Source organism: Zophobas morio, unplaced genomic scaffold (assembly GCF_036711695.1).
Source record: "Zophobas morio isolate AGI-343-1 ecotype UQ-CSIRO unplaced genomic scaffold, CSIRO_AGI_Zmor_V1 ptg000017l, whole genome shotgun sequence".
NCBI lineage: Eukaryota > Metazoa > Arthropoda > Insecta > Coleoptera > Tenebrionidae > Zophobas > Zophobas morio.
In genome coordinates this window covers 12,269,573-12,290,763 of record NW_026972122.1, presented here as the reverse complement: position 1 = coordinate 12,290,763, position 21,191 = coordinate 12,269,573, and the positions used below count along the sequence as shown (strand labels likewise).

The window sequence follows — 21,191 nt, the reverse complement described above, 5'->3', positions numbered from 1 at the left end:
TCGTCTTTTTTCGGTGTTTGTTTACATTTCGGACTTAGCTGTTTGTACGATAATATTTTACATCTTATTGCTGTTAGCTGTTTGTTTCCCGTCTTTTAGCATTCAAATTAATACCTCCCCTCTCTGTTGGTGTTTTATCTGTTACCGAGTTGCATGAGACGATCATTGACGTAAAGTCTAACGGTAACTTGACTATTCTGGCCATCTTGGATATATATCTATATATATTTTTTTTTAATTTTTCGTCTATGATTTCGCGCGTAAATGTTCAAATAAAAATTTCGTAAATTGTGTCGGATTTTCAAAAAATTTGTGTCAATCGATAGGGCCCGTGAAGGTGTAAATAGTGACGTTTTTATTTTTCAAAACTGCCGGCGGGTTCTAGAGATATTGAATTTTAAAGCCGTCAGAGCACGGGAAATATAAAATTTAATTATATCGAGTTTTTCGGGTATGTCGTATATAACTCGTGTTATTGAAAACAAAACTACGAACAACGTTTCAAATACAGAAAACGTTTTAAAAACACAGGTTGTTAAGGAACATCAGCAACATGTTCTTATATTTTCAGGATGCTACTCGGAATCGTGTAGCGCAGAAATATAATTCTGTGATCATTCAATATTGATTTGTTGACCAAATAAAGTCAAAATATGATAATTTAAAAACACGTACGGGGAAAATAGTGATTACTTACAAACAGAAATTATATAAAAAAAATGGGGGGGGGGGGGGCAGTCAACTACTTCTATGGTGGTCATATAACCTTCTAGCTCTTGGACTCCTTTACTTCATTTTACTTGCATTTCGTAGGTCAACGAAATCATCAGGTGTGAAAAAGAAATTTTCCGTGGAATTAATAGTATGCAAAGGCATGAAATTTCAGCCAGTGACACCCAGGTAAACATATTTTTAAAGTGAGTAAATTCGTTTAATTAATACCTAATGAATGCCATTTTAGAATATGTATATGTATTGCAAATTGATGAACCTCCTGCAAAAAAGCCAAAGCCAAACTGGAGTACCTACACTCCAAATCGATTCAAGCAACCTATTAATAAATTGCTTAAGCCCACAAGTGAAAACCCTGTTGTTAGAGCAAAAGCAGAATATTACAGGGCAAAAACATTAGAAGTCGAAGAGGGCAGAAAAATTAAACAGCAGCAAGAGTTAGGATCTCAAGAAAAACACCAAATGGAGATGGGGCTAATGCAACTCCAAGTAAAAAAGTTAGAGGAAGAAATTAAGCAAAAGTATATATTACAGTATTACGATATTAAATTAATACTAAAACATGTTATAAGGTTTCCATCAAAAGATGAAATGCTTTAATAAAATGCCAAGGTGTTTTGAAAAATTTAGGCGAACTCGAATTATGTTCGATTGCACAAAAATTTAAACTCAAAACAGTACATACCGAACATGCAGACCGAGGACTTGGTCTTCTTATCCGGACTAATAACTTACACAAGCGAAGCTTATGGTGGTCGGACCTCAGACAAAGCGATTTTCAGTAACGAAAATATCAATATCGCAACTTAAATGTTCACATGTAAAAATAATGTGATGACACACACATTTTTAGATACTGAAAGGGAAATTTTATTTGATAAAGGTTATATTACAAGAGTTAAATTGACAGACTAATCTCAGTCAAATTGTTTTGAGAAAATGAAGGTCAAATATGCCTCCCAAATTTTCAGTGCCTCAGTCGCCATTGGTATGACTATTTACTTGCAGCAAGTGCTGCAACAACGATTGAATTTGTAGAGAGAATGGACAAATTATTTGTTTTGCTAAATCCGTCGCTCTGGGTGTTTGTATACACGTCCGGTTTTCTGTAATTGGGCCTCAGCCTGTTGCAAACCTAATTAATAAAATAAAAAAATAGGCTAATAATGTAATCAGATCCAAAATAATCGTTTCTAAATATCGTTTGACACGATAATAAAATTTTATAAAAACGTTGTATGAAAATTTTCACACAAAATTTCACATCGTGTCATACACATCCTTGACAATGTGTCCACAGTAAAGCCCTTGGTGACAACTCTAGAAATTAAAACAAAATTCAATGGTTTACGACAAAAGTTTTTTTCAATTCAAAGACGACAAAACCCATTTCACACTACTTTTATACGCCTTGCGTCACTTACTTCACACCCACTACTTTGTATTAATCTCCTTCCTCCTCCTTTGTAGCGTTCCCGAACCCAAATCCATAAATTAATACGGCAAGACCAATCCGGAGTCCCACCAGAAAATTCCTTAACCGGCAGAAAAAAGAAATGTGCTTTCTTTTCTGATTATGTATTTCAAGAGAAGTTAAGCCAAGAAATATACGCGAGAAATAGGAGAAACGAATATTTCTCTGCAAAGGATATGTTCAAATTTGCTACCACAAACTTAGAGTTCACTGCGAGTCTTAGCACTCTTAAAAGAATATTACGTCCAATGGGATATAAATACAAAAAAGTAAATAATCGTAAAATTATCATCGAAAGTCCACGGCTTCAGTCATTAAAATTAAAATTTTACAGTTAGCCGAACAAAATGTAAGCTTTGTTTTTCTGGATGAGACGTGGCTTAACCAAAATGGTTCTCCTGTGAACTATTGAGAGTGACAGAAGAGGAATGCCTGAGAAAGTGTGCATGAGTGAAGGAAACCGTTTTACAGTGCTTCATGCTGGCGGGAAGTTCGGTTTCCTAGAAGGCTGCGAATTGTTTTTGGACTGCAACATCGATAGCAGGGATTTCCATAAAACCATGACGAGTGAGGTATTTAAGAAATGGACTATTCAGCAATTAATTCCGAGTGTTGCACTGATTAGTGGATAATGCTCCGTACCACTCGATGCATGCTGAAGAAAATCCAAAGTTCTCTTGGAAGAAACCAAAACTAGAAGATTGGCTCCATAAAAACAAAATTCCTTTTGGTAGTAACTTAACAAAAAAAAAACAACTATTTGAAATAGTTGCCCCACTGACAGCTGTATTAATCCTGCCTGTTCATAAGTGTAGTTTGACTGTTCTCCGCAAGGCGCCACGCAACGGGCACATTTAGAAAAATTAACATTTACAATCCCGGCTGGTTATTTTTTCCATCGACAATTACCACACGATGATTATTTCAATTTGAAGATGAAAAGAAAACTAACGTGGAAGCTTATAAAACGGTCGTGAGAATTATAGAAAAGTACGCAACAAATTTAAAAAATGGTTTTTTGGGAATAACTGAAAATGCTGAGGACAACCTTTAAGGTACATTTACATTGAATTCAATCATTGGAAGCAGAAAGTTTATGCTTGAAGAATACATTTTAAATAGAACTATTAACACTGCAATTTGTTATCGAATTGGTTTCAATTTGTATTTCATCCGACAAAACTAAATAATTAAACTAGGTTTACCGAATAATAAATTCATCTTGCCTCAAGTTGCGCCCTACAATAATTTACAAACTTTGGGACTAGTGTCAGTAAAAAATAATGGCTTCGGACAGTCCAGAATACCAAAGCAAGAATCAAGACATTTGGATTGGGAATTGGGGGAGGAAAAGCCTGAAACTTACGAAACTAATGACGTCGGCAATGCAGTGAAAGATATTTGACAACAACAAATTACCCGCCTAAATGGGGATGTACTCCTAACGTAACATGTTCGCTAAAACTAAGAGAAAAATCGAAACCTATCTTTTTAAAAGAACGACAAGTTCCATACGCTCTCCAGGAAGCCGTCGAAGAAGAACTTGACAATCTAGAAAGAGATAACATCATCACCAGAGTGGACACCAGCGACTGGGGATCTCCCCTTGTGGTAATTCCAAAACCCGATGGCACCGTAAGACTTTGTGTCGATTACAAAATAGCAGTAAACCCGCAACTGACATCTGCCCACTACCCAATCCGAAGAATTGACGATATCCTCAACAATCTAAAAGACTCAGCTTATTTTTGTCGCCTCGACCTCTTCAAAGCCTACCTGCACGTAAAAGTCGACGAAGAAAGCAGAGCAATACAGACTATTTCGACCCACCGAGGAACATATCAAATGAACAGACTCTCCTTCGGAATCAAAACAGCACCGAGCGAATTTAATAGAATACTCGAGCAGATTCTTCAAGGACTCGAAGGAACTTTATCATATTTCGACGATATAATCATTCATGGTTCGTCACTTGAAGACTGCAAGAAAAGACTTATCAACTGCCTCGAACGATTAAAAACTTACAATATCCACATCAACAGAGAAAAATGCGACTTTTTCAAGAAAGAAATTCAATATCTAGGGTATATCGTCAGTCATAATCAAATATCGAAATGTCCCAAAAAAGTAGAAGCAATCACAGTCTTCAAAACTTTGAATACCCTTTACCCCTGTTTTTGTTCCAGTTCCTTGATCGAACCACCTGAAAACCCTACCACTCCTACAATCCTAAATGTTAGCCAACCGAAATGCGCAGATTCAAAGTTATTTGATTTAATTAAAAACAATATCGAAGTCATATTTTTACCATCCGGATGGAACATTCACAAACATGAACAGCATATTGTATTTATGAAATTGAACAATGCTGTCTTACCACAGAGATTGAAAGATCTGTAACTATTAAGCGTGAACTAAAAAGCACGGTCTATACTAATGGCGTTAAACGACGCTACAAAAATTTTGAAGTTATCCATTCTTCATCTAATTTGGAAAACCTTTCGATATTGTAGATAAGGGAAATATCATCAAAAGGTAAACAAAAAAAAAATAATTTCAAGTTACTTTACAAACTGCTGTCACCAACCTGAGAACAAAAGGGACATATGAAGAGTTGTAAAGAGACATTAAGGCCAAGTTGCTTGAAGAACAATAAAACTTACTGGACGTTTGCATAGAGGCGACGCAAAAGGGAAAACATGGAGTGCGTTACACCCTAAACTAGATGTATACATGCATTTTAATGAAAATTAAGAGCCCCAAACTGTATGATCACATAAGAATGCACAACATTATGCCACTTCCGAGTCAAAGGACATTAGTTAGTTACATGAAAACAATAGATGGAAATTTTGAACTATTTGGTGTGATCAAAGAGAAAACTAAAATGATGCCAGATTATGAAGCCCGCGGTTGACGAATGCAAAAAACACCTTCAAAGCATTTAAAAAAGGACACAATGGAGTTGTGTGGTTTCGTTGATCTGGGATCACATATCCCAGATAAACAAAAAAATGAGTTGAGTGGTCACATATTGGTATTTAGGTTCCAAACTTTCGCCGGAAAATCTATTCAGGCCTTTGGGAATGTAACCGGAGAGGTCCAAGCTAAACTTATGCCAGAATGCATTATTCTTTGTGAATAGATATCGTTACAAGTAACTGCCACGTGGAACAGAAATATGTGGAACCACTTTGGCATCACGGATAGTTCCAAACCATGGTGTAATCATCCCGTTGTCTCGGAGGATCAAAACCCAACTCCTGAAGAACGTCAATTAAAGTTTTGTTCTGATTGGCACCATTTGATAAAGTGTCTACGAAATTTATTAATAAAAAGACAAAAATTGGTTGTAAGTAAAATTAAGCATAATGAATTATAGGTACTTTATATTTCACATTATGTGCATTTTAAGGTACCTCAAGGCGTTATGAAGTACGCATTTTTTGCTAGTTTGTGAAAATACGAAGAACATACGAACTTTCGTGTTGCATACAAATTAACAAAAAGACATATTTGACCCAAACTTAGGAGAAAATGTCCGCAAAATTAGCGTTTCAGGTTGTTTGCGATTAAACAAATAATTATTATAATTCCATACAAAATATCTTTTTTAGCTTTTCAGTAACAGTGTTGGGAATGCGCAAAAATAGAGTGCCTGAGTTGCATGATGCAGAAGCAACGATTCAATGAATTGATTGTTTAGGACATTTTTTATATTTTGTCGGTGCGGCCTCCACGTGTTGGCGGTGTCTTTGTAAGGCAGCTGCACGTGTGCGGACCTTCAACCTTGTAAGGCGGCCGCCGTCTGAAGTGCGGCTCGCACCACCTCTGGCGGCGGGGTTTGGACGGGCTATTTCCCCCCTAATATCACGACATTTTTGTGTGGACATTAGCAGTGTAAGTCGGATCGTTGCAATGTAACCATCGAAGGAAGTTAAAATAAAACAAAGTAAAAATACAGTCCACTTATTTATTTTTAACGAATAAGAATCCAACATTGATATTATGAATTCGTCATCGCCATTTACAGGTCTAAAGCTCAACTCTGAGGATTATAAGGTGTGTACTTATTTTCAGTGTTGTTTTATACTACATTTTACAATATCAGTTAACGATGACTATTACCCAAAAATTATGAAATATGGCCAAAAAACTAACTGCAAATAGGTATTAAAGGTGTCTAATTTCATAGAATCGAACACATTCATACAATATTTCCGTAAAATAGAAACTTCATGTAATACTAGAAGTCCATTTCTATCTTAAATAAATTGGGAAAATGTAATTTTTAAAATCATACAGGAATTGGAAGACGTTCTATTGTATTTGACCTTGTGGGAGGAAGTTTCTCTTCCTGAATACTTTTTATCAAAATCAATATATGATGGTCAGAGGGCTACCATAAATTGTACATTGAGTCTAGTAAATTACTTATCAAATACCCAAAAATTCAAGTACCTGATGACCAGGAGAATGAACCAAGATGCTCTGGAGGTAACTATTTCACTTCTTGCAGAGATAATTGCATTATTAAATATTTTCAGCACCTTTTCGGGCTTTTACGCAGTAGCGGAGGCTGCAATAGTCATCCAGAATTTTTACAAGTTGGGAAAATATTTCGTTTAATGTCTGTGTATTCACTAATAAAACCTCCAAGAGGTAGTAATGTTTCTGGAGGTGAAATACTTAAAAGCCTCTTAAACACAGAAAATATGCAAACGCCAAAAAAGAAAACCACTTTGACTTTCCGTCTTCTAGTGAACGACGAAATATTTCAACAAGACGAGGCTTTTGTAGACAACCGAGAAGCCTTTGCATACTTGTGCGGATACATAGCAAAATGTTTTAAAACCAAAATTTGCTCAGATTGTAAAGAGAGTTTGTTTGGTAGTGGCACAGAAGATTTCTGCTCGATAATTACCCAAAAAAGTAAAGGATATTTGACATATGCTTTACAAGAACTGTACACTTTCTTGACTCATGTGGAAGCAGTTATTACAAACGTATTTGAAAAGGAACTCGAAAAAAATGCTGTTAGTACAATTATTGACACATTAAATGATCAGACATTTAATCATCTTGTTGGTTGTGTTACACATAAAGAGGAGGTAACACAACTAATTCTTGCAAAGATATTTCACTGTACGTTTGAATCTCGCCTGCAAGAAAAAAGCCAATGAACGTAATCTTGCCAACAAATCTAAGCAGTTGGCGAAGCTGGCAAAACAATATTAATCCCGATGCACCGGTAAGTCTCAAACCCAGCATAAAGTTACACGTAATATTTTCATTTTCAGTAAAATGACTAAGAAGTATTGTAATCGAGTCCATTGGGCGACTCTAATGTTTTTTCGACGTTTCATGACCCCTAGAGTACGAAAAAAATAGGTTTCTTGTTTTTATCAGTCTCTTTCTCTTTGCCATCTGCCGTTTGGCCGATTGTTGTCAAATTTTGTATGTACATATATTAGAAATATCATGTATGGGAAAACGCTCGCCAAAATTTGTCTGATCGTCTTCACCAACCATGGCATGATGTGGTCTCCAACTTTTACAAAAGTAAATGCCATTTACATTTTATAAAATAACATGCCCATCCACTCGTATTTTATGAAACCGTGAGTTTTTACTCTAGGTGTCCAGATTTTTGAAAAAAATCTAAATTGTGTAACAACATTTTGCAATTTTACTTTGAAAATGCAAATTGAAATCTTGCAAACGTTTTACGATTATAGTAAATCGTTAATCAAAATTTATCCGTTTATCCCCTCCCAAAAAAGTTGACGTCATCTCAAAATTTTTACGAATAAAAGCTATAATATACACAATATAAAGAATTTATACTTATGGTTTATCAATGCACTCACAGTTTAATTATTTATCTAAAGTGACACAAAAAAACAATGAATGAGGGGAATGTTTTATTGACAATCCCATTTTCCCGAAAATTTGAGGATTTAGTACTGTTATTAATAGTAATACACTGCACATATTCAAATTGATATATCTGTTCTTGCTCAAATGTTGATGACGTCATCATAAAAATTTAATTTTTAATTTTAGATCGCCAAAAAAATTACAGTGAAAATTAAATTTTATAAATTTTCGAAGCAGTATTTATCTGACTGTACTTTAAGAAACCCGTTTTTTTGTTTGTAGTTTTGGTCATACTATCAAAGTAATTTTTTTTTCCCACTTTCATGTGACTAGGGATAAAATTAAAAAACTACAATATTGTGAAGGGTTTATCAAAATACATCTCCCTAATTTTTACCTGCCTCTGCATGCTCTCACATTAAAAGTCTACCGGTCATTTTGACCGCTTTCGGTCATTCTCGGTAGAAGAACAGACCGGCCATTCTAGTGTTAAGTTGTAAATATCTCTTGCTATTGTACTACTGTCCGTCTCGTTATTGTCACTTATAAAATAATACCCTGAGTGTGTGATTGTTTCCGGAAATTTTTCCAGTGATTCTCAAAAACGCGAGAACTAATTACACGTTTTTGAGAATCACGAGAACAAAATTTCCGGATTCAATCAACAGACGAGTGGTATTCAGTAAGAAAATTGCATGACATTAAGATTTTTCAAAAAAAAAACTCTTAATTTATTAAAGCAAGAGAGAAATTATGAAAATGACTTGGCGTAGCAACACTCAGGGCGACTTGTATAAAACTTCGCTGAACTGCTTGTCATATGACCAACGGTTCATCCGTTGGTCACTTTTGATCTGAGTTCAAGACTAATTTGCTTGTACATAGCGCGGTTAACGACAGGTCAGTTGACTAAGCATTTTAAGCAGTTGGTAGCACTGAATATCGTTGAAAATGGTTAGGTGAGGTTACATACATAATTTGACAGCGTTCAAAACAAACAGCGTTTCGTTATTATTGTGTTTGCAAGTCGGCAAGTTGCACCTGAAACCTGAGTGATCTTATTTTAAATATTATAGGTATTATTTATTATTAGAACAGATTTTGTTACGTCGTGGTAAGAACAGTGACGTGGTAACTGCAGCGTATAATAATTTCACTTCTCAGATTTTCCAGTTTGTACTTGCGAAAATGTGTTCAACGTCGTCCACAGCAAAGACCAAATTAGTACGTTCCAGCAACTTCAGCACGAAGGAACAACATGTACTGATATCGCTGATAGCTAAGTATAAGAATATTATTGAGTGCAAGGAGTCAGATACTAACAGTAACAGGAAAAAAATGCAGCGTGGAAAGCTCTATGTGCTGAATTTAACAGCATGAGTGGCGAAACCGCACGTGATGTAACTGTCCTCAAAAATAAATATAATAACCTAAAGAAGAGGGCTAAAGGAAATTTTGCACAGGAAAGATCCAATGCTTTTGGAACTGGTGGGGTCCCGTCGGACCCGTCACCAGTTACTGAGCTGGATATTCAAATAAAGGAAATTATAGGTAAACAGTCTCTTAAATACTCACATAAATCAATTAGTGTAGTCCTATAGTGTGAACCACATTTTACACTTGTGAAATTGCTAGTAAAGATTATTTTTATAGGTAAGCAAGTGACGGGTGATGACTCCATTTTTGACTCGGATGCCATGGATGATCATCCAACAAGAGAAAATGACATAGAAATTGTAGGCACTGAAGTTGTGGACGAAACCATCACCATTGAAATTAATGATTCTGATGGGAAAAATGAGTTAAGTGATGAAATACAGGAGGAAGTGTCATCAAATTGATTAAGTTTACAAACAAAATGGAATTCTCCAGGTGTACCAAAGAGCAGTAGCGTGTTTTCCATGGAAGCTAGGGAAGCACAGCTTCTCTTTGTGTGTTTTATAAAGGATGCAGTACAAAATCGGTTTTATTTTGTTGGCCATGCATTCTTTTTAGCAACGAAAAAAGTTTATAGAACAAAAACGGCTTCTCTGATCTGAATAACTTACATAAGCTCATAAAAAGGCATTCTTGCAGTAAAGCTCACATTCAGGCTATAGTTAAAGAAAAAACTTTTGCAAAAGTTATAATAGAGCATTCTTTAGATAATCAGTTGCGAATAAGTCATGAGCAACATAACCAAGAAGTACGCAAAAATCGAGAAATCCTTAAAAGGCTAATAGATGTAGTATGCTTCCTTGGTGAACATGAGTTAGCATTTAGAGATCACATTGAATCTGAAAGCTCATCAAATAAAGGTAACTACGTCGATTTATTGAATTTATTGGCGAAGTATGATGAGCCATTAAAATTTCATTTGGACAATTCAAAAGTGTTCAAGGGTACTTCAAATCTGATACAGAACGATCTAATTGCGAGCAGAGGGGAGGTTGCATTGAAGAGAATAAAAACTGAAATTAAAGATGCATCGTTTGTCGCCATTATGGTGGATGAAACCACAGACATCGCGAATGTAAGTCAACTTTCAAAAGTTGTACGATATTTGACCAAAACAGGAAACAAAAGAACGATTTTTGGGTTTTGTTAACATCTCATTAGAAAGAACAGCATCTAGCCTTTATAATTTAGTTCAAAAAACTATTGAAGAACTAGAGTGCGGTTCAAAATTAATAGCACAAAGTTACGATGGCGCAGCAGTGATGGCAGGAGAACTGGGAGGGCTTCAAGCAAAAGTAAAAGAAACTTATCCAAATGCGTTATTTGTTCATTGTATGGCACATCGCCTAAATTTGGTTTTGCAACAATCCTGTAGTAGCATAAAAGAATGCAAAATATTTTTTTCTAACTTAAGCGGTATTGCGTCTTTCTTTTCGAAGTCATCGAAGAGGAGTAGTGCTTTAGATTCAGAGGTTCATAAAAGAATGCCAAAAGTTGCTCCAACTAGATGGAATTACAATGGTAGATTAGTTCAGACTATTTACGAATATCGACAGCCACTTATAGAACTTTTTGAATTATTTCTAAATCAAGAAGAGCGGTGGAACCATGAAACCGTTGTTTGTTCCAGAGGGTATTTATCCCTGTTGACCAAAGATAAAATTTTTAATTTACTATTGATTAGTTTTTCTGATATACACTGCGTTTCATATAAAATGCACCACCTAGAAGGAGTAGGCGTAGAATGTAGAAATTTGGTGGAGGAGACTGTTGCATATAGACAAACAATTGATTAAAATTTGAAAGAAAAACTACTACTTGTTTAGATAATATACCGAGTGTTATTCGATTTTTATTAATTTTTTGATTATGTTTTAAAGATACTTGAGTAAGATTCTTTTGCAATTTTACTTGACATTTGTCATTATTGTGCTTGCAAAAATGCTACGAGTCCACACACGAGGTAATTTTCAACAGATAACACCTATTGAAAGAGGGCGAATGATTGGGATGCATGAGGCTAGTTTACCATTTCGGGAAATCACCAGAAGACTCGGCCCAACGGATTCTACGATATTAAGAACAAGTCGAGAATGGAACAACGAAGAGCTACAAATGCGTCGCAGGGGTACCGACCGTTTCAGAGTCACCCAAGAACGCGAAGATCATTTGCTAAGAAGAAGTGTTATTCAGTACCCTTGGTAACCATAACGATCAGTCGGGATGGACTGGATGACAGCAATTGGGCACAGAATCCGAGGAGTACCATCTACCGCCAAATTCGTTCCTTTGGCTTGAGATCTTATCGTCCAAACTGCAAACTTCCCTTACCACAAGAACACAAAACTACCAGGCTTCACTGGTACCAAGACAGGCAGCAATGGCTGTAATAGTGGAATGTCATAATGTTTAGGAACAAGTCTAGGTCTTGTTTGTGGCACTCTGATGGACGCATACGTGTTCGAAGGCCTTGAGGCCAAAGGTAAAATCTGGAATTTGTACAGAGATGTCATATCGCTCTAACACCTGGAGTAATGATATGGGATGGTATACACATCTGTTGAAGTACTCCCTTAGTGTTCATTCCAGGCACGCTAAATGCCCGGCATTACATCGTTAACGTGTTAAATCAATTTCTTTTTCCTTATCTCTCGAACCGTCGAAGAACATCTTTTGAACAAGATAATGCGTGGCCTCATGTGGCCATATTAACTTAAAGAGTGTTTGACGAAAATTACGTCAACTTCTTACCCTGGCCTGCCCTATCACCAGATTTATCAACAATCGAAAATGTTTAGGATTTAATGCATAGAAGGCTGCGCAATTTACCACATCCTCCAAAGACTTTGGAAGAATGTCTACAACAAATTCAAAATGCCTGGAATGAGATACCCCAGCAGGCAATAGGTCATCTCATTTTAAGCATGCCTAGAAGAATACAGTCTTGTATTCGTGCACGTGGAATTTTAACACATTATTAACATTTCTTGTGTTAGACATTTTATTTTTTCTTTGAAATTTTAATCAAATGTTTGTCTACGTGCAATAGTCTTCTCCACCAAATTTCAACATTCTACGCCTACTCCTTCTAGGTGGTGCATTTTATTTGAAACGCAGTGTATTTCCTTTCTGCGACAATGTATTTGCTGTTCTACAAAATAAAACCAGCGACATTAAATTTTGTATTAAAAATATTAACGAATTTAAATCAATCATATCATCCAAGAGGGAAAAATTCGACGAAATTTGGAATAAATTTCATATGTTTGATATTGGCACTGAACCAGACATGAAAAGAAGTCGCATTGCTGTAATTGGAGCTTGCTTTCAGAGACTATATTTTGAAATTATTGACAATATTACGTCTCACATGGATACGCGATTTCAAAATTTCAGCAATCTAGAATTTTTAGAACTAGTGGATTTTAATAGTCATACTGTAGTTTCGGAAAGTGCTTTGGAGTGTCTTAAAAGGAAGTATTCAGTTTATTTTGATTTTCACTCCTTGCGTTCTGAACTTTTTGTAATGTACAATACGGAAGGTTTAAACAAAAATAGTGAGTGACTTATGGCGATCCATAAAAAACTGTGAACTTGATCAAGCTTGTTCTGAAGTTTTAAAATTATGTGAATTAGCCCTTACCATTCCTGCGACAAGTGTCTCAACAGAGCGCAGTTTTTCTGCTCTGAAGAGAATAAAAACATTTATGAGAAATTCAACTAGGCAAGAAAGGTTTTCACATTTAGCACTGTTGTCTATTGAGAAAGAACTGATTCAAGAAATGGCATTACAGCAACATTTCTACGACGAAGTCATTGACGAGTTTGCAAAGAAAACTAGGAGAATTCCTCTCAGTTTTAAATAGCCTGGTAAGTTATTTTCCAGCTTCCCCCTCTTCATAAAAAACCACGACACGCCACTGCCAAAGAGAAACAAGACATCACTGCGTACACCACATGGCAATTTAAAAACCAAATTAAGCCAGTGGTCAGCGCAAAAAACAGAATGTGCTTTACAAAAAGAATTTCTGCGCCGAGGAACATGAACAAAAACTTCGCCACAACGAGGAAAGGCATCAAATATATTTGCAAGAATGCAATTTAAGAATGCAGCACATGCAGGAAAAATATTATTTAGAATTGCAATTGTTGAAAAAATCTCTTGAATTAAACAAAATGTAATTTTGATATAATATATATGTAATTATAAAAAAACAATAAATCATAATAAATTTTCAAAATATTGGTTAATCAAAGTTTGTCTAACAATATTATTAACGTTGTGTGCACGGTTATCTTCAATTATGTCATCATCTATTATAGCTGCAGCAATTTCACGTTCTACGTCCTCATTTATGTCGTCTGGTGCTTCATCATTCAGTTCACAAGCTATCTTGTGAAGAACAGCACACGCTACAATGAGTGCTTGTACAGGGTTCCTATAAATGATTATAGGGTAGCAGTAGATCATGTAAACGTGCCGCCTCCCAGGTTTAACTCTAAGTGCCCAAGGGCGCATGACAAAGACCATACGCATCTGTATAACTGGTTGCCTAAATGCTGCATATCTTTTTAAAAAATAAAACTAATTCATTACAATAAAAAGAAACAAATTTATTGCGGTTAAACATCACAGTAAATATTAAAAATGTTCATCATTTTGTTCAAGAGACATGTTCACTCTCTTTTTAATTTCAATAATAATTTGTAACATCCTTTCATCAAAACTTAGGATCCGCTGTTCAATTGTTCAATTCTGCTCAAGTCTTCCACGAGATTTATCTTTGTTGACACTGCCAGTTCGAAATCTATTGATTACATCTCTAATGTGAGCCTCTAACGATGTTGAATTATTGAAAGTATTTGGCAAAATATTCTTGCTTACAACCGGTTACAAGATACAGCCACTCTTTGTTTCATTGCGTCCCATTACGATAACAAGACATAACGATGAAAGAAGTGTCTTGTTCTTGTTCAATAGAATAAACTATTTTCACAGTCTTTGCTTCCTAGCAGAAAATAGTTATTTTCCTAACAAATGTGGAAAGTCAGCGATTCCGAAACGAGAGCAGGTGTTACTGAAACGAGCGTAGCGAGTTTCGGAATCGCACTTCCCGCGCGCGTTAGGAACAATGTTTTTCCTAACAGCGTCTGTTAAATCTTTCAGCAATTAAGTTTTTCGTCAAATTTTAAATCGCAGCACATTCGAAAATCATATCGTTGAGTAGTCAAGGTATGCGAATGCAATTGTTTAAACACAAACAAGTTTTTCGCAAAATATTTGTCAATAATACCTAATCGTGTTGTGTTCTGTGTGTCCAATTGAAGATGGAAAACAAAGATTCCTCTAGCGATTCTATTCCTTCGGATATAGTTGCTGAAGCAGAGAATGCAATTCAAGACCTAATGCCGACAAAATGTAAGGACCGATATGAGAAGGCTTATAAGGAATTTTGGGCATGGTGCAATGAAAAGCAAGTAAAGAAACTTTCAGAAGTAGCTGTATTGGCGTAACAGTTGTACTATCACCGATAAAACGAAGCTGAAGTTGGATCCGAACAAAAGGAGGCAGCAAATGTTAGCAAGGTGTTTGAGATGAAAACCACTGAAGGGACAGATCGAAATGAAAGCAATGAGAAAAACATCTATATAAATTGTTCTTTTACATTTAATACAAATGGTTGTAATCATTAATCAATAAATCCTTGAAATGTACTTACATTTTACTTCCCGCACTAGTGCGGAAAAGTATCACTATCCGCACGGGTTAGCGTGCGGAAACTAGTCACTTTCCGAACGCCGTTAGGAAAACACGATTTTCGTACGCAACCAGCAAGAGTTTTGAAAACGATTGTTTTGTTGTTTTGAGCTTGGATCAACGAGAATTACCGTAACTCGCACGGGAAAAACGTTAAAACAATAAAAACGACGACTTTACATGACAGGTTACAAATGACATTAGACATTAATGTGACAAGTGAGAACTGTCATAAAGCGAATTTTCGCGACTAACTAAGTAAGTTACGGTATCTTATTACGTGTAACATTAACATTTTCGCTTTGGAAAGGTATCAGAGGAGAAGGTGTTGTGACGTCATATCGACCTTACCATGAACATACTGGCACTAACGGCCTAACGTTGCATGTATCTCGCGGTAACCAAATGTAGATCTGTCAAATGGGTCTAATGTGTTTCAAGTTTTGTTAGGTTATTTTCTTTGCCGCCTAATAAATTAATTTGCGTTCTGAGACTGATTGAGTGTTGATGGTGCAATTTTATATTAATTTGTGAAAAAAAAAATGTGTTCGTCAACAAAAGGTCAACTTATTAAAACAAGTTTTAACACTAATTAATGTCACAAGTTGCATTTTGTAGACATGATAGTTGAACCAGAAGCTAATGAAGAAGAGAACTTGGTGGAGATTTCTATAAATAGTAAGGGAGAAGACTACTCGTGTGTAGTCCCATTACATATTGCCCAGATTCTATTAAATGGTACTTTTTATAAATCTCATTTAAAGATTAGTTTATTTGTTTTCACTTCTTCCAGATCAGGAACGAGCCGATGCGTTTATCGAAGACCATATTGAAAATGTTACAAATAATGGAAACGACGACGATATTGAAAATGTTACAAGTAATGAAAACGACGACACACAACTTGCGAATGTTTGGTATACCAAAAGCAGACCCACAGTAAAATGTATGACTGCCACCAGCAAATTGTTGGAGCTTCGATTAAGATTAAAAGACAACTTTAATGGCAAAAAAACTCATAAGGAAACCTTATGGCAACAAATTGTCAAAGAAATGCGCGAAGCAGGGTTTAATGTGGACGCAAAAAAATATAAACAAAAATTCGCAAATTTGCAGAAAACTTATATTAAGTGTAAAGACCATAGGCGCAAAACAGGCACTGAACGAATTAATAACCCCCCATTTTATTTTGAGCTGGATGCGATTTTAGGGGAGAAACATAAATGTCATCCTCAAAATTTACAAGTAAAATGCACCACATTGGAGAAACTCTTAAATATTCTTGTATATGTTATGGTATTTTGCAGGACACTGAAGGTGAAGACTCCAGTACTAGCATTTATGACGATCCCACACCAAGTACAAGCAGTACTACCATGGCAAGCACTGATAGTCAAGTAAAGGTATAACTTCATTCATCAGATTTTCTAAATATGTACTGTTTGTTTACAGGAAAAGATAGGCATTAAAAATCGATTTAAGAAAGTAAAGCATGGTATTAAACCAAAAACATCCAACCAAATATATCTAGAATTCTTAACAAAACACTTACAACAAGAAGCACAGGATCGCAATCAGCATTTTGCAGCAATGCATATGCTGTTCACAGAGCAAACTCGTCAGAGAGACCGAATGCTGACAATCCTAGAAAAAATGACCAAAAAACGAAAACGCGAAATGGATTCCAGTGAAGATGAAAATTAAAACAGAAACGATTTTAAAGACAATGTTATTTCCTTCGTTAGAATTTATGTTTTGTTGTTTTTAATACATATTGTATCTATCTTTTCTTATTTTCTATAATATATATTATACATTGTTTAATAATTCTCTAGCTATTTGGTTCCTTTTGAGTTGTGCTCTTCGAGTTTCTTCATCATTGTCTTCTGCAATGAACTCTTGTACGTTAACATCTTCATAGAGCTCATCTTCCCACTGATCTTTATTCATGTAGCAAAAATTATGTAAAACGCATGCAGCAGTGGTTATTTCAATAGCTTTGCTAATGAAGTAGGTGTTTATGAATATTACTCTCCTAAATCGACCTTTAATGCGGGCAAAAATATGTTCGACCACAACACGATCAGCACTCAAATGATAGTTGTGCTGTCTTTCAATTCTATTTAAAGCTGGTCTACGCTTATAGGGTGTCATCATCCACATTTTTAATGGAAATGCACTATCTCCTAATATATGACATTCTTCATTAGGAAAATAGAACTGCGAACCATGTGTTGCAATGTTTTGGATAAATGTTGAGTTCGAAAAGACCTATAAGTTACACTTGAGGTCCAACTTCCATAATTTCAAAAATATAAATTACTCTGGAATCATGTGCCGATCCTGGGAATCCAATAAAAACGTAAGTCAAAATTTTTTCAGCAGTAGATATCACCATGGCATTAATAGAATGTCTAAGATATCTATTAACATAACTGCCATGTTGAGTATGTGGCACGACTTTTATATCTATCTGGCTACCATCAATAGCACCCAAAACATCTAAAGAAAAACATGAACATGAATCATTTTGAAATATCAAACAATTTAAAAATTTACTTGGATAATGAGTAAAACCGTTTATTACATGTTCTACCTCTTCATCAGTTCGAGGCCAAAATATGTATTTCTTCTTTATGTTTAACATAATATAAAGCAAAACATTCACTATATTCATTGCAGTTGATGGAACAATTCCAAATCTTTGCCCAATTGACAATAAACTTTCTTAGGTTGCCATATATGTTAAAAACGTAAGCAAAGCCTTCTCAGGTGGTATTGGTAAATTACCCCCGTGATATTTTTTCCTCATTAACTTATGGTTGTCATTTTCCAGAACAACATTTAATAAGTTTAAAAACGTTGACTTTTGTATTCGAAAAAACCGAAAAAACATGATGTCATGGTAATTTATTAACCAATCTTCTTCAATCGGCCCTTTGTAATATGTTTCACGTAATTTTATATACAAATTTGTGGCATTTGTTTTATTGAGAATCCAGTTACACAACAGAAGTTCATCAGCATCAAAAAAGTACTGTTCACATAAATTAATTACGCTGAGTGGCTCCATTTTCCACCAAAACTTTAATGCTGCACAGTTTTTGCAAATTGCAAGGTTATATTTTCTTACATTCTTGTCACACTTCTTGACAGTCAATCATATTACATTATTTTCGTGATAATCGTCGCAGTATGTTGATTACGTCATTGTCATTAGGTGGGGATGTTACCAGTATCATACTTTTCAGTTACAGAAAGTTAGTCGCGAAAATTCGCTTATAATGAGGCATAATCACGGGCGTAATTTCAGCGAAGCGGGATTTTTGAAATCCATGGCCAACTATGCCCTTAGAATCATTTTAAAAAGCCCTGTATTTTAGTAGACTTTAGTCTAATCCCTAAAGCAAGTACAGGAAACCTTTTTTTCAGTACGCCAAAGCATCTCTCTATAGGATTTCTGGTCCAAATGTGTGTTTGATTAAACAAATTCTCGGCCGGTGTAACCAAAGTTCGCAGTGGTGTTATTAAATAATTTGTTACGGCATAACCTTTATTCCCTAATAGAACACCATCCCCAAATTCACATTTTCAAAACGATGTTTTATTCTCGAATTAGCAAAAATATACGAATCATCTGCAGATCCAGGCCATTGGGTTACAATGTCAAGAATTTTCAAGTTTGCGTCACATATAGCTTGGACATTATAAGAAAAAAAACTTTTCCGATTTCTATATACCACACACTACCGGCAAATTGCAACCCTTAGACAAAAGTGTCTTCAAATCAGTAAAATCTAATTATAATATTGCCTGCAATGACTGGATGTTGATGCATCCGGGGAAGACTATTACGATATACGACATAGCTTCAATTTTTGGAGTTGCCTACCCTAAATCAGTCAGTCCTGAAAACATAGTGAATGGCTTCAGAAGCACGGGCATTCGGCCCTTCAACAGAAACATATTTAGTGATGACGATTTTCTTAGTTCGTATGTAACTGACCGACCAATGCCACAAATACAAGCAGTCGAAAAACAAGATCCGCAAATGAAATCGGTACACCACCCCAATACTCCTCGTCCTCTTTCCTCATCGTCTCGAGTAAACCGAACCCCAGATTCTTCAATTGGAAATGGTGAATTGTCGCAACCTACTATTGTGGAAAGTAATTTAGGATCACCGCAACCCAGCACTTCCGCGGCATCAAATTATTATTTTATTCCTTCAGATGTTAGACCTTTACCGAAAGCGGGAGAATGAAAGAAAAAACGCAAAAATAGACGTAAAAAGAGTGAAATTGTGACAGATACTCCAATATTCCCTAGAGGGATAGAGGAAAATAATGCAAAAATAACTAAGGGAAAAAAAGTAGCAGAAGTGAAACGCCAGATTATGTCACAAAGTAGTGATTCATCCGAAGCTGAAGAACAAATAGTAGTACAGTTGACGAATCCGAAGATAGTGTAGGCCTAGAAGATTTCCCCACACATGAAAATATGAATGTTGGTCAGTTTGTGCTTCTGATTGAAAATAAATTGTCATTAAGAACCTATAGCGTGGGTAAAATATCACATGTTACTGAAAAGAAAATTGTTGTCAATTACTTAGGGTTGTGCCGCGGTCAATTGACCGAGAAATTGTCGTCAATTGAACGCCATGATTTTGACCGGAGAGATTTTGACCGCGGTTTGATGCGCAATTGCACTGCGCAGTGCAACTTGCTGCATGAACAAACTTGTCGCTGCCGGTGAATGCGTGGTTTTGAAGTTTCGTTTTCTAATAGTTGTAATACAGTATAATGAGTTCAGATAGTTATAAACTTAAGCGCACAAAACCAAGAAATAAAATATGGAACTGTTTCTTGGAGTTTCGGGAGAATAGAAAGATGAAAGGGAAGTGGAAGTACTGTGAGGCGATCTACATTACACACGCTGACAGAATGTTGAAACACATCATCAAATCCTGCAAAAAAGTACACGAAAACGTGAAGAACCGATACGTAAGTTACTAACTTAATATTTCTAAATCAAACAGTCAATGCACTGATAATTTCACGTATGACATACAACATACTTACTTAATAGTGCGATTTTTGTATTTTTCAAAGTATAATATTTTAAGATTATTTTAAATGAGAGCTAAGTTTTGGTTTAGCCGTTTATAATATCATTTAAAATTGTTAATTAAATAATAATTGGCTGCTATAATAAAAGTTAGAGTTTAGCTGTGGACCAGTGATAATCTAACATTAAAATCAAATTGTTGTGGTGTGTCGTATCTAATAGAAACAACAGAAACAATAGCAATCCGTAAACAAACATTAATTTTGTGTGTAAAATCATTACAAAAATGTGCGATCGTTTTGGAATCAGTTCTGTGCACGAAATCGACAAAAATATTGCAAATCTGGTTCCCCTGAATACCCAAAAATCGAGGTCTTCAGCTTGGAAACAATTTGAGAGTTTCTGCAGTGAAAGAAAATATTGTTTAAATGGAGACACAACTATAGAAGAATTGTCCAGGATAATGAAGGACTTCGGATTTAATATGAAGAAGCTAAATGGTGAAGACTATAAAGAGGAAGTTGTAAAGACTATGTGGAATACTGTGGCTAAACTGTTGCAGAAGAAATATTACAAAGAATATAGGGTATCGTTTGATCCGTTCAAAGACGTCATATTTTCAGGCGCCTGAAAAGCACGTGACGCAAAACGAAAAGAACTCCAGCGTGATATTGATAAAAGAAAACGTAGTGCAGCTAATTTAACTCTCGAGGAACACGAGAAAATTGTTGGTCTTTGGGATGAAGAAACACCAGACGGTCTGCAACGAAAATTTTATCACATAGCAGCATGTGAACTTGCTTGGCGCGGCGGGGAAGCGGCTAAATGTTTGGTTACGTATTT

The 21,191-nt window shown here is 35.6% G+C and overlaps 3 protein-coding genes and 1 long non-coding RNA gene across 4 annotated transcripts; 3 read left to right on the top strand and 1 right to left on the bottom strand.

The window, feature by feature from the left end:
* Nucleotides 1–9,462: 9,462 nt before the first annotated feature.
* LOC135129937 (uncharacterized) lies at nucleotides 9,463–13,389 on the top strand. Its single transcript, XM_064057206.1, has 9 exons — nucleotides 9,463–9,637; nucleotides 9,740–9,887; nucleotides 10,163–10,598; nucleotides 10,642–10,818; nucleotides 10,963–11,256; nucleotides 11,501–11,651; nucleotides 11,937–12,005; nucleotides 12,616–13,080; nucleotides 13,160–13,389. The coding sequence occupies exons 1-9, from the start codon at nucleotides 9,463–9,465 to the stop codon at nucleotides 13,387–13,389; spliced, it is 2,145 nt and encodes a 714-aa protein (XP_063913276.1).
* A 2,411-nt stretch (nucleotides 13,390–15,800) lies between these two features.
* LOC135129936 (uncharacterized) lies at nucleotides 15,801–16,354 on the top strand. The gene is made up of 3 exons (XM_064057204.1): nucleotides 15,801–16,019; nucleotides 16,075–16,315; nucleotides 16,348–16,354. The coding sequence occupies exons 1-3, from the start codon at nucleotides 15,902–15,904 to the stop codon at nucleotides 16,352–16,354; spliced, it is 366 nt and encodes a 121-aa protein (XP_063913274.1). The 5' UTR covers nucleotides 15,801–15,901.
* A 48-nt stretch (nucleotides 16,355–16,402) lies between these two features.
* LOC135130685 (uncharacterized) lies at nucleotides 16,403–16,860 on the top strand. Its single transcript, XR_010280829.1, has 3 exons — nucleotides 16,403–16,526; nucleotides 16,589–16,684; nucleotides 16,734–16,860. It is a non-coding gene; the product is annotated as an uncharacterized LOC135130685 (long non-coding RNA).
* A 230-nt stretch (nucleotides 16,861–17,090) lies between these two features.
* On the bottom strand, nucleotides 17,091–17,958 carry LOC135129935 (putative nuclease HARBI1). Its single transcript, XM_064057203.1, has 3 exons — nucleotides 17,841–17,958; nucleotides 17,605–17,783; nucleotides 17,091–17,552 (listed from the first exon to the last, which is right to left on the bottom strand). Exons 1-3 carry the CDS (start codon nucleotides 17,956–17,958, stop codon nucleotides 17,091–17,093), a joined length of 759 nt encoding a protein of 252 aa, XP_063913273.1.
* Between the last annotated feature and the right edge of the window lie 3,233 nt (nucleotides 17,959–21,191).

Bases quoted from the DNA above. Each gene is read 5' to 3' on its own strand.
- LOC135129937 (XM_064057206.1), top strand. From the start codon at position 9,463: ATGAGTGGCGAAACCGCACGTGATGTAACTGTCCTCAAAAATAAATAT. The intron at 10,819-10,962 runs GTAAAAGAAACT...TTCTTTTCGAAG, and splicing joins TGGGAGGGCTTCAAGCAAAA to TCATCGAAGAGGAGTAGTGC. The intron at 13,081-13,159 runs GTGAGTGACTTA...TATGTGAATTAG, and splicing joins GGAAGGTTTAAACAAAAATA to CCCTTACCATTCCTGCGACA.
- LOC135129935 (XM_064057203.1), bottom strand. From the start codon at position 17,958: ATGAATATAGTGAATGTTTTGCTTTATATTATGTTAAACATAAAGAAG. The intron at 17,784-17,840 runs GTAAATTTTTAA...GTTTTTCTTTAG, and splicing joins CGGTTTTACTCATTATCCAA to ATGTTTTGGGTGCTATTGAT. The intron at 17,553-17,604 runs GTAATTTATATT...TGTAACTTATAG, and splicing joins GATCGGCACATGATTCCAGA to GTCTTTTCGAACTCAACATT.
- LOC135129936 (XM_064057204.1), top strand. From the start codon at position 15,902: ATGATAGTTGAACCAGAAGCTAATGAAGAAGAGAACTTGGTGGAGATT. The intron at 16,020-16,074 runs GTACTTTTTATA...CACTTCTTCCAG, and splicing joins TGCCCAGATTCTATTAAATG to ATCAGGAACGAGCCGATGCG.